The sequence below is a fragment of the Myxocyprinus asiaticus genome, chromosome 32 (genome assembly GCF_019703515.2).
Source record: "Myxocyprinus asiaticus isolate MX2 ecotype Aquarium Trade chromosome 32, UBuf_Myxa_2, whole genome shotgun sequence".
Lineage (NCBI taxonomy): Eukaryota > Metazoa > Chordata > Actinopteri > Cypriniformes > Catostomidae > Myxocyprinus > Myxocyprinus asiaticus.
In genome coordinates this window covers 22,842,393-22,855,329 of record NC_059375.1, presented here as the reverse complement: position 1 = coordinate 22,855,329, position 12,937 = coordinate 22,842,393, and the positions used below count along the sequence as shown (strand labels likewise).

Genomic DNA, 12,937 nt, shown 5'->3' with positions numbered 1-12,937 from the left:
ATTGTCAGATTCATCAGCCAATCAGACTGATTTATTTGTTCTTGGTGGGTGTGATCTTTAGAATATGTCCCGGTCGAGGCCTTCTAGCTGGCCTTGAGTGATGCAATCACGCTTTAAGTGATGTACATAATTTGAAAGCGAAGAGCGCGAGATCATCATCACTGCCACTATCGCCATTGAGAAAGATATCCTTATGGATTTAAAAACACGAGATGTTCTGCATGACCGTGTGATTGCTTAAATTATTCAACAGGAAAGGAGGACTGATTTTCACTTCAAGCAAATTGATAAGTGCTTTTTGCATTGTTATAGAAACATAAATTAAGCACATTAAGTGTAAATTAGGCTGCTGGAGCATTCAGTGTTGGATCAAGTTTTGAAAAGTAGTGCTGCGTTCCATTCAACTCGGAAAGTCGGATTTTACAACTTCCTACTAGGAAAAGTGCAAAGGAATGCATCTTTAATTCAGAATTACAACTTGTAGGCTCGTGCAGAAATTCTCAACTCAGAATTCGACGAGATGCAGGGGCATGATGTCACACAAACATGTCGACACTCAGGGAGATATACAAAGTAAGTGATAAACATTCACTTTATTAAATAATATCGATAAATGAGTTCGTTTCCACATTACATGATATTAAAGCTTGTTTAACAAATGCCTGCAGAAACAGGTGTATAAAACATTATAATCTCTTTTGATAATTGTACACCTGAAGGACAAATGCTAGCGCTGCAGCATTGTTTATCAGTTGGGTTGCTAGGAGGCATCTCTAATGAGAGTCAAACTCCTGCTAAGCTAATGGGAGCATTGCAGTTCCGAGTATTGGGGAATGGAATGCATTTATGGTCAGAGATATCAAGTAGGAATATCCCACATCCGACTTGAATGGAACGCAGAATAACCGTGTACCCTGATGAAATGAAATTTATTGCAAGCAACATTTAAATCGCAAATATTATTAGATATATTTTTCCAGGTATTATAGACCTCCTTGGTAGATTCATATGAAAAATTATGATTTTTGACGTTCATTTCACAAAACAGTCATGCTGCAGATAAAATTAGGCTTGCTTGAGCATTAATTGTGGTTCAGGTTGCTGCGTAGACGTGTTTTCAAAATTTCAGTTGGTATTATTAATTGACTACCACGTAATGTATGATAGGCATAGCGTCTTATTCATTGTGAAACTGTGTTTTCTTAATGGCATGAATTGCATTGAAGGCCTAGACTTAAAATGCACGGCCCAGGGCTGTGAGAGATATTACTGAAATAAGTGTTGTAAGATATCTCACCTGTCTTTGTGACAGCTCTAGACTCTGTAAACAGCAAACAAAAATGTGTCCACGGACAATGGCGCTTTTGACCTGTCAATCATTATGCACATTCCCTATCTGTCACTCACTCAACGTTGTGTCGATGTAGTGACACTAGGGGTCACTCTTGGGAGCCTGAAACACCTCTGGTCTTTGATAAAAGGCCAATGAAAATTGGCGAGTGGTATTTGCATGCCACTCCCCCGGACATAAAAGGAGCTGGTATGCAACCACTCATTCAGATATTCTCTTCGGAGTCGAATGGTCATGATCATTGAGCTGAATTTTCACGACTGTTCATTCACCTCTGCTGGATCTGACGGTGAATTTCAGCGGCTTCTCCCTTCTCTGCACTGGTGCACTGCAGAGAACGCTCCTGGGCGCTTCGGCAGAAAAAAGAGAGTATATTTTCCTGAAAGAGTATATTTCTTTAAAAGAGCGGCACACACAGAATGTCTTTTTAAAGACGTGTCTTTTTAAAGATGCCTTTCCGATTGTGTGTTATTCCTGGTTGCGGTCGTTGCCTCTCAACTTCAGATGCTCACGATCACTGTCTTTCGTGTCTGGGCGCGACCCACAAGGAGGCAGCATTCATGGATGGTTCATGTTCTCACTGCGAGAACATGACCATGGCAACGTTGCGGTCTTGGCTTGCTTTCGTAAGAAAGAAAGCCACCCCAGCGGCTCCCCGCCTCAGTCCTTCTACCTACGGGTTTGAGGCCAGCGCGGCTTGCACTGGGGGCGATTTGGGGACTCCAATGGGATCGCCTCCGCTGGGTATCCACCACCCATTCCCCAGCACGCTCGTCTGCCCCGATCTGGCTTCCAGATGAGTCCACCGGCTCATCTCAAGCCGAGTTCGACCACTTGTTCGGAGCCCGTGAAGCTGATGAGCTCTCAAGCGCAGCATCGGAGAGCGGGCTTGTCCAGTCGGACGCAGAAGCCTCAACTAGGCTCCCCCCTTCGGGGTCAATTGCCCAGTCACAGGCTGATGCAGAGATGATGGACATGCTTTCCTGGGCAGCCGCGAGTGTTGGGCTAGAGTGGAACCTTCTGCTCTCCCCTGAACCCTCGCGGCTCGATGATTGGTTCCTGGGCATGCGGCGCCGCTCAAACAGCCACGCCCTGCTCCAGTGCCTTTCTTCCCAGAAGTGCATGAGGAACTGACAAAATCGTGGGAGGCACCTTTTACTGCCCGCTCCTGATTTCTCAGTTCTCCCGCCCTCACTACCATCGATGGCGGGGTGGCCAAGGGCTATATGGCGATTCCCCCGGTGGATAAGGTGCTCACGGTGCACCTATGCCCGCAGAGCGCCGCCACCTGGCGCAGACGCCCAAAGCTCCCGTCCAAGCCCTGTAGGTTCACGTTGTCCCTGACGGCCAAAGCCTACAGCGCTGCTGGACAAGCCGCTTCTGCCATGCACGCCATGGCTTTCCTGCAGGTCCACAAAGCCAAGGCACTAAAAGAACTGCACGAGGGTAGTTCCGCCCCAGATTTGATGCAGGAACTGCGCTCGGCAACCGACCTCGCTCTCCGAGCGATGAAGGTCACGACGTGGTCTCTCGGGTGGACGATGTCCATATTAGTGGTCCAGGAGCGCCACCTTTAGCTCAAAATGGTCGAGATGGGTGAGGCCGACAAGACACGGTTCCTTGCTGCCCCCATCTCCCAGGCTGCCCTATTTCGTGACACCGTCGAGGACTTTGCCCAGCAGTTTTCGACGGTGAAGCAGCAGACGGAGGCTATCCGGCATATCCTGCCCCGGCGCGGCTCAAGATCCCGCACCCTGTCTGCTCATCTCCAAGGGTGTCCCCCTGTGGTGACTGCACTGGCTCCACCGCAGCCCTTCCGGTGGTGGTCACAAGGAGCCAGGTAAGTGCTTCGATGTCCCTAGACTCAGCACGGCCACGACATGGTGTGGCACCTCGAGCTCCACCCCGCCGCGAGGCCCCACCTGCCGGTATGTCCGACGACGTTGTCCCTTTGGTCCTCCTTGCGCCGAACTTGGATGCATGGCTTGCGCTTTCCAATCCGTCACGATGGCTGGTCCGGACCGTCCGACTCGGCTACGCGATTCAGTTCGCCAGGTGTCCGCCCAGGTTCATCGTACCGAAAAAAGGCGGTGGCTTGCGGCCAATCTTGGACCTGCGAGTACTGAACCGGGCTTTACACAAACTCCCGTTCAAGATGCTGATGCAAAAACACATTCTGGTGAGCATCCGGCATCAAGATTGGTCCGCGGCAGTAGACCTGAAGGACGCGTACTTTCACGTCTCGATTCTACCTCAACATAGACCCTTCCTGCGGTTTGCATTTGAGGGTCAGGCGTATCATTACAAAGTCCTCCCTTTCGGCCTGTCCTTGTCCCCTCGCGTCTTCACAAAGGTCGCAGAGGCAGCCCTTGCCCCGTTAAGGGAATTGGACATTCGCATTCTCAACTATCATTTCTACATTCACTACATTTTTGTTTCATAAAACGACTTCAGTTGTGAACGTCAGGGACATTATTTGATGTTCTACTATATTTTCAGAGTTTGGACATTAACTTTGTTACCACCTGCTGATGGAATCTCCAGACTGCAAATGCAGGAACTGAGTTTTGACTTTGCGCTGAAAACAGATGTGCTTCTCAAATGTCTTAGCGCAATGACCTGTTTCTCAGGAAAGTAGCAAATTGCGCTTTGCAGCACTTCAGTAAAATACAATACACCCACAGTTTGCGTGCATACACCCACAGTTAGCAGAAACACTCCCACCAACGCCCTCTTGCGGTGAAACGGAATTTGTGCTTAGAATTAGCTCTCTCATGAAAATTAAATAAGCGCACGGTCCTGGCTCATAGTGCTGCACTTACTGCCTGATGTCTTTATTCTCATTTAAAAAGAATTTTACTGTAAATTTGTTGCAATGAAAAAAATTTAACTGGTCTAATTATGAATGGAGATAGATTTTTCTCTCACAGTGAAAGGAGACGGTCCATCATATATGGAAGAGTCAGGGCCAGTGGGTAGTGATAGAAAAGAAGAGTAGGAGAGATTTGGATGACTGAGGAAAACATCCATCTCGACGCTGTGAGACACAGGAGAGGGAGGCAGAGACACATCCAATGTCACCTGGAACACAATCCATCCACATATCACTACCAGTACTATGAGTGAGGCATTGTTATGAATGTAGATTTGAAATCAAAATATGCTACATAGTCACAAGTATGTGAATGCCCAAACAAACACGGCACCCATATGTACTTGTTGAGCATTTAATTTTGAAACCATGGCCATTAATAGGAATCGGTCCTCTCTAATAAGTACCACTATTTAAATTACTGGGTTTGGCTAGATAATTCATTTCAGTGAGAGTATATACAGTATATGTGACAGCACACAATGGCATTCTGGCAAATAAAATTCAAGTGTTCTTATAACTTTGTGGCAACAGTTTGGAGAGAAGCCTCTTCTATAGCAGCATGACAATGACATGTTCATCATTTAGTGTTAAGTCTTTCCAGAGGAGTGGAAGCTCTATCCCAAATCCCTATTAATGCCAATGGAAATTAAATGCATAACTATCACATATGGGTGTGTTGTTTGGGTGTCCACATACTTTAGGCCAAGTAGGGTATTATGTCTATGTTGGTGGAAATGGAGAAGCATGCATACAGTGCTGTACATACCTTGCTCTTGGTTTTTTGGAACAGAAATCTGAGGATGGTTTGGAGAGGGAAAATCAAAGCTGCAACTGTCATTCCAACCAGGATGGTCTCTGCATTCATTAACATCTGTGTGGAGACCGGGCCTCTGCAGTCATAACAATAAAGTTTGTCATACGGGTTTGGAAAAACATGAAGGTGGGTAAACATTTTCATTTTTGGGCGAACTATCCACTTAATGATAAATATTCTTCTTCTTTGCCATTGAGCAATAAGAAACTTTAGCTGTTGCTACTGTTGCTTGGATTGCTTTGTTTTACAAGGTGTAATTGTGTGTGCTTCAGTAAGTACCAAAATTGTTACATCATAAGATATATGAGCTAAATCTGTTATCCATGCCCTTTGAAGGTCAATTCTATTACCTACTGCCCTTTCTGCCCACTGCTCCATACCACACTGTCCCAGCTGCCAGATACAGATGCAATAAGAGGGCGCAGCAAGTGACCCTCTGGGCTCGGCTAAACCTGCTGTGGGCCGGCCGCTCCCATAATGAAATCCACAGATGATGCTCTCGAAGCCCAAACAACAACTGGGCACAAAGAATCCTCTTAAACTGCTGCAGCTCCTGAGGACCTACATGGAATACAAGGTTATGAAATGCAAAAGTGAAATGTGCTGTTCAGCATGTGTATGGTTAATGTGATCTTCATAACCGAGGTATGCAGGGATACAGAACAACTACAACTTGACAATAGCCCTCCAATGGTCATTCAACTACAAGTGTACAAAGTATTTGTACACTTAAGCCACACTTGAAAATGTTTGTATGACATTGTACTAAATAACTAAATAGCAAACAAAGTGGCATAGATTTTAAAAGAAGACAGCACAAGCACATTTTCCAATCTAAAACTATTAAAAATTAAAACCAAAAGAATTTGGACACTTTCTAGTTGTCAAACTTAGTGGAATATAAAAAGTTGAGAAAAGGTCAAGCATAATTTATTTGCAGATGCCAATTGGTTTGATACTGTGTCTATCTAACACAATGACATTCATACATTTTTAATAGTGGTTTTAGTGTCCAACTACAATTTAAGGCCACTTTACACCATACCACTTACAAGAAGCTAAAACAACTTTCTCCACCCTTCCAGAGTTCTTTTCATTCTCCACAGATAGCCAGTCTTCCACCAGGAAGAAAAACATGTTATCTGTCTGTATGTCCCAGATGATCACATGTTGCAGGTACCAGGATGGGTCTAGACCTGGAAAACACATTGTTTCAGAGTATTTATTATTTGATGGTTCACTTCAGAAGGGATAGTTTTTTCAATCACTCACCTGTGTTGTCATGCCAGATGCGTATTTTCCAGATCTCGCCAAGATTGGCATCCGTTTCAATTTGGAAGTCATCCAGACTATTCCTCAGGAAAGCTCCTTCTCTTTGGAGGTGACGTGAACCACTTTTATTCAGACCATACAGGCTAATGCCAACATGTGCGGTGGTACCTGGGGAAATGAGGTGTTTCATAACTGGGCAATATCTTGTTTGTTCAGTTTAATAATCTGAGAAGTAAATGAATGTCAATGTTTCTACAGTAAGTAGGTGCATTAAAGGTTCCACTCACCTGAGCCTCCTTTCCAGCCTGTTTTGACAAGAACCCGATACTTGTAGCGACCTTTTTGGCCACACAGTGGGACGCAACACAGACGCAGACTTTCCAGGTGATCCAGTTTGTGGGCGATAACACCAACCAGCAGATGAATTAGAAGCAGGACTCCACAAACTATTCCCACCAACATGTTCCTCACCGGCTCTTCTGACTGATGGCACCAACAGTGTTTATCACTGGTGTGTTGTGTTTTGCATTTTGCATAAATAGAAAATGTCTATCGCTGAATCTTTGCGGTCTGAAGGCATTCTCATTAGGGTTACTTACAATATGTTTCAGTTAAAAACTATGTAAATACTAGAGCACTATGGTGTATAGTTAAAGGGATAGTTCACTTAAAAATGAAATTCTCTCATTTACTCACCCTCATGCCATCCCAGACATTAATTACTTTCTTTCTTCTGCTGAACACAAATGAAGATTTTTAGTATATCTCAGCTATGTAAGTTCTCACAATGCAAGTGAATGGGTGCAAAAAGTTGTGAGTTGTAAAACAAAGTTGTAAAAAAGCACAAAGGCAGCATAAAAGTAATCCATAAGACTCCATTGGTTAAATCCATATCTTCAGAAGTGTTATAATAGGCGTGGGTGAGAAACAGATCAATATTTAAGTCCTTTTTTACTATTTTATATTTCCCCCCCTGCCCAGTAGGTGGCGATATGCACGAAGAATGCAAACTGCCAAAAACAAAAGAAGTTTGGGTGTGTCAGAAAAGTGAGACATGCAACATGTGCAGTGCTGGGGGGCCTGCAAGACTGGTTTGAGAACCACTGGATTAAACCACTGGAGTCATATGGATTACTTTTATGCTGCCTTTATGTGCTTTTTGGACCTTAAAATTTTTGTTACCGATTCACTTGCTATCACGGATCTACCTGACCCTCCTGCCACACACAACCCTCCCTCTCGCCTGAATACTGATCACCTGCACCTGCCTCTCATCACCACGTCAATCAGCTCCTCTACTTAAACCCCATTCTCCCTTCACTCATTGTCTGGTCTCAACTCAGAATACAGACTCGCTTACCTGCGACTTACCTGCGATCTATCCTTGATTCCTCTCCACCATAACTTCAATGATCTCCCCAAGCCTCCACTCCTACGTCTACCTTCCACTGTGTGTTTGTCACCCCAAGGATTATCACTACCTGCATCCACATGAACCATCATCAGGTTTCAGTTCATCACATCGGCACAGATCTGCTTATTCACCACTCACCTGTTTTCACTGTTTGTGTTGTGTGTCAATAAATACCTACCTTCAGGTTCAACACCATCATCGAGTCTGGGTTTCTGTGACACTTGCTTTGTAAGGACCTGCAGAGCTGAAATATTCTTCTAAAAGTCTTTGTTTGTGTTCAGCAGAAGGAATCTGGGATGGTGTGAGGGCGAGGGAGAATTAAAACATTTTGGTGAACTATCCCTTTAAAGAATAGCAGCAGAAGTGACATACAGGCGGCAGCAGTAAAACTGCCTCAGGATGGATGAAGAGACTGGCTCCAAACATGGTGAGGTGCTGGGTGAGGCAATGGGCAGTGTGGGGCCTGCTGCCACTCAGACTACTCAAACCCTCACTGCTCCAGCGACTCTCTTTAAGATTGAAGAACTGGCACAGTATGCTGAACACACACACTGAGACAGTCACATCCACACCTCTGACATGACTGTTCAGGCTCACAAAAAGGTCTTTAGCAGAACCATTCAAGCTGTAAAATTTAAAAACAAAAAGATTTAATTTTTTCATTCCCACTGACATAATGTTTATGATCTTGAATTTATAGACGGGCACACAAACATCACATTCAGTTATACTAAGAAGAGACAGGAAGAACTCACAGTGGTGTAAGGAAGATGGTATGCTCTAGTGATGGAGTCTCAGCTGACAGAGAGACGCGGAGCTTTTCAGTATGAGTGTGCTGAGACAGTGAATGGACTGAGTGGTCACCAACAGATATCCGAACTAGTCCAGAGGCTGTCTCACCAGTTCCTCCTCAACAACACAAAGTACATGCTTTCCATCTTGATACAGTAAGTAGCTGCCAATTTGTTATAAGTAATTAGAGTTCCTGTAGCCCATCTGGCTCTTCAACTACTTCCTTTTGGAGGCCAGATTATCCAGAAGAAAACTTGAGAGGGCCAACATTTTTCTATAATTATTAGATCCTAGCATTTTAATCTTAATTTACATGAACATTAATTATCATAATAATCCTCAGCTAAAAAATAAATTTTGACTTACTTTACTTTGAAAATGAAAGTATGATTATTTTAACATTTTAGTGCTATTGTTTACAAATGAGGAAATTTGTCTTGCAAAAACTGTAAATTTGCACACCTGGAAATTTAATAACATGCACACACATTGTTATTGAACCTATCGCTTAGCTTTGTTAAAGGGATAGTTCACCCAAAAATTAAAATGATCTAACCATTTACTCACCCTCATGATGTGTATGACTTTCTTTCTTCAGAAGAACACAAAAGAAGATAGGTGTGGTGAGAAACGGATCAATATTTAAGTCCTTTTTTACTATAAATTCTCCTCTCTGCCCAGTAGGTAGCTATATGCACTATATGCATTCTATATGCACAAGAATGCGAATAGTCAAAAACAAAAGAAGAAAAGTGTGAAAGTGGAGATTTATTGTAAAAAAAGGACTTAAATACTGATCTATATACTTTTATACTGCCTTTATGTGATTTTTGGCCCTTCACAGTTCTGGCCACCATTCACTTGCATTGTGAGGACCTTCAGAGCCGAGATATTCTTCTAAATTATTAGAATTTAGAAGAATATAGATTACAAGATGGCCGCCTCAGTGTGTAACTCTTCAGTTCTTTTGTTGTTTTTGTTTGTTTGTCCTGTGTTTAGTAATATTTTTCCAGTCAGTTTTACCAGGGACAAACTGCTGAACATTCGGCAGCATATACCAGACAACCTTTTCCCGGTTTTTGAATATATGGACGTTCTGCTGGACATTTTAGTCGGAGGCGCGGCTGTGTTGTTTAAATGCACTATGAGACGCAGGTGAGGGAGACGAGCAGGCGCGCTGGTCAGGCTCCTTCGGCACGGCTTTCGAACAGCACTGCCGATTATTCATCTAGCAAATCTCCACTCTCTTCCTAACAAAACAGACGAACTACATCTCCTTACCCACACAAACAAGGACTTTTCAAACTCTGCTGCCTTGTGCTTCACAGAAACCTGGCTGAGTGAAGCAATTCCAGACAGCATGTTACATCTGCCAGGCTTTCAGCTATTCAGAGCGGATCGCATCGTGGAGTTAACGGGGAAAACGAGAGGTAGTGGAACATGCTTTTCCATCAGTGAAAGTTGGTGTACAGATGTAACAACATAAAAGAGGATGCACTGTCCTAATTTGGAAGCGCTCTTTATTAACTGTAAGCCGTTCCTTATTTATTCTGGTGAGTGTGTATATCGTGCCAAACGCATGTGTGAACACAGCGTTGCAACAGCTGACTGATCAAATCACAGACACAGAACAACAATACCCGGACTCAGTTATTATTATTATTCTTGGGAGTTTTAACAAAGCAAATCTCACACGTGAACTGCCCAAATACAAACAGCACATTACATGCCCCACCAGAGACAGGAACATACTGGATCATTGCTACACAACAATAAAGGATGCATATTGCTCTGTCCCTAGAGCAGCTTTGGGACTCTCTGATCACTGTCTGGTTCATCTTGTTCCAACTTAAAGGCAGAAATTAAAATCAACCAAGCCAGTAGTAAGGACTGTAAAGAGATGGACCAATGAAGCAGAGCTGGAACTACAACCCTGCTTCGATTGCATGGATTGGAGTGTTTTTGAAGGCTGCAGACACCAATCTGGACGAGCTCACAGATACTGTTACATCATATATCAGTTTCTATGAAGATATGTGCATTCCTACTAGGACTTATTTAAAGTTCAACAACGACAAACCTTGGTTTACAGCAGAGCTCAGGCAGCTTCGTCAGGGCAAAGAGGATGCTTATAGGGGTGGGGATAAAGTCTTGTACAATCAGGCCAGGAACACACTTAAAAGGGAAATCAGAGTGGCTAAAAGAAGATACTCTGAGAAGCTGAAAAACAAGTTTTCAGCTAACGACCCTGCATCAGTGTGGAGTGGCATGAAACAACTCTCAAATTACAGGACTCCTACCCCCAACCCTGTGGTGGACCAACAACTGGCTGACGACCTGAATGTGTTCTACTGCAGATTTGAAAGGTCCAATCTCACACCCCATACCCACTCTGACCTTCACTTCATACAGACACCAACACCTCCTGCAACCCCCCTCCTCCCCCCTCCTGCTACTCAACCTGCACTTAAGATCTGTGAAGATGATGTGAGCCGCGTCTTTCAGAAACAAAAGACGAGGAAGGCTTCAGGCCCAGATGGCGTCTCACCAGCATGTCTTCGATCCTGTGCTAACCAGCTGGCCCCTATCTTCACACAGATCTTGAATAGATCAATGGAGCAGTGTGAAGTCCCATGCTGCTTCAAATGCTCAATCATTATTCCTGTCCCAAAGAAACCAAAAATCACAGAACTTAATGACCACAGACCTGTTGCCCTGACGTCTGTGGTCATGAAATTATTTGAGAGACTGTTGTTGGCCCACCTGAAGAACTGGACCCTTTCTAGATCACCTTCAATTTGCTTATCAAGCAAACAGGGCTGTGGAAGGTGCAGTCAACATGGGATTGCATCATATCCTGCAACATCTGGACAGACCAGGGACATATGCAAGGATCCTTTTTGTGCACTTCAGTTCGGCTTTCAACACCATCATCCCAGCTATACTCCAGAATAAATTATACCAACTCTCTGTTCCCATGTCTATCTGTCAGTGGATTACCAGCTTTCTGATGGACAGGCAGCAGCTTGTGAGACAGGGGAAACTCACTTCCAGCACCTGTACAATCAGCACTGGTGCCCCCCAGGGATGTGTGCTCTCCCCACTACTCTTCTCCCTCTACACCAATGACTGCATCGCCAAGGACCCCTCTGTCAAGCTCCTGAAGTTTGCAGACGACACCACTGTCATCGGCCTCATCCGAGATGACGATGAGTCTGCATACAGAAGGGAGGTTGAACAGCTGGCTGTCTGGTGCAGTCAAAACAACCTTGAGCTGAACACGCTCAAAACGGTGGAGATGATTGTGGACTTTAAGCGGAACACCCCAACACTGACCCCCCTCACCATTTTAAACAGCACTGTGGCAGCAGTGGAGTCATTCAGGTTCCTGGGTGGTTTAGTTCAGCTACGATCAGAAGACTACAAAGGACAGTTTGGACTGCTGAGAGGATTATTGGTTGCCCCCTGCCCCCTTCAAGAACTATACACTTCCAGAGTGAGGAAAAAGGCTGGAAAAATCACTCTGGACCCCACTCACCCCGACCATTACCTTTTTGAACTGTTGCCTTCTGGCAGATGCTTCAGAGCTCTGAGCACCAGAACCGTCAGGCACAGGAACAGTTTTTTCCCTCAGGCTATCCATCTCATGAACAGTTAAATTGCCCCATTGAGCATTAACTATGTGCAATACACAGTTTAATCTTTTTTATATTTATCCAACACATCCAACCTCTTCTGTTAATTCATTCCTCTGAAAAAAAAAAAAAGCATTTGCAATGTACATAACAGATTGTATTTGCACTGTACATAACAAATAAAAGATTTGTATTAGATTTGCACTACGTATGTGTATGTGTGTATGTGTGTATGTATATATGTATGTGTGTGTCTGTGTATGTACGTATGTGTATAATTATTTTTTATTATTATCTATGTCTTGCTACTGTTTTGTATTGTTGTACACCGGAAGCTCCTGTCACCAAGACAAATTCCTTGTATGTGTAAGCATACTTGGCAATAAAGCTGATTCTGATTCTGATTCTAAAAATCTTAATTTGTGTTCAGCAGAAGAAAGAAAGTTATACACTTCTGGGATGGTATGAGGGTGAGTAAATGATGAGAGAATTTGAATTTTTGGGTGAACTATCCCTTTAAACTCAATGCCAAGTGTTGTTAAATTTACTTCTAGGCTTTGTTAAACACACCTCTGTGTAACACGCAGTGTAACACTTTCAACAAAATCAGTCGGAGAGCCGGATAAATCGCATTCACATGCCTGATTTGGCCTGTGGGCCACCAATTGAAAAGCCCTGTGCTATTAGGTATCATGAACTAACAATGAACAATATATTTTTACAGCATTTATTGATCTTAGTTAATGTTAGTTAATAAAAATACAATTGTTCATTGTTAGTTCAT

General features: G+C 43.7%; 1 protein-coding gene across 1 annotated transcript in view; it reads right to left on the bottom strand.

Annotated features, from left to right (window-relative positions):
• pkd1b (polycystic kidney disease 1b) overlaps window positions 1–12,937 on the bottom strand; it is a 79,011-nt gene that overhangs the window by 27,845 nt on the left and 38,229 nt on the right. The window contains exons 20-27 of the mRNA XM_051666602.1: window positions 8,482–8,632; window positions 8,099–8,351; window positions 6,600–6,795; window positions 6,313–6,480; window positions 6,093–6,236; window positions 5,391–5,601; window positions 4,993–5,116; window positions 4,280–4,432 (exon numbers count right to left, since the gene is read on the bottom strand). Coding sequence (XP_051522562.1) covers window positions 4,280–4,432; window positions 4,993–5,116; window positions 5,391–5,601; window positions 6,093–6,236; window positions 6,313–6,480; window positions 6,600–6,795; window positions 8,099–8,351; window positions 8,482–8,632 — 1,400 coding nt within the window. The remainder of the gene's footprint in view (window positions 1–4,279; window positions 4,433–4,992; window positions 5,117–5,390; window positions 5,602–6,092; window positions 6,237–6,312; window positions 6,481–6,599; window positions 6,796–8,098; window positions 8,352–8,481; window positions 8,633–12,937) is intronic.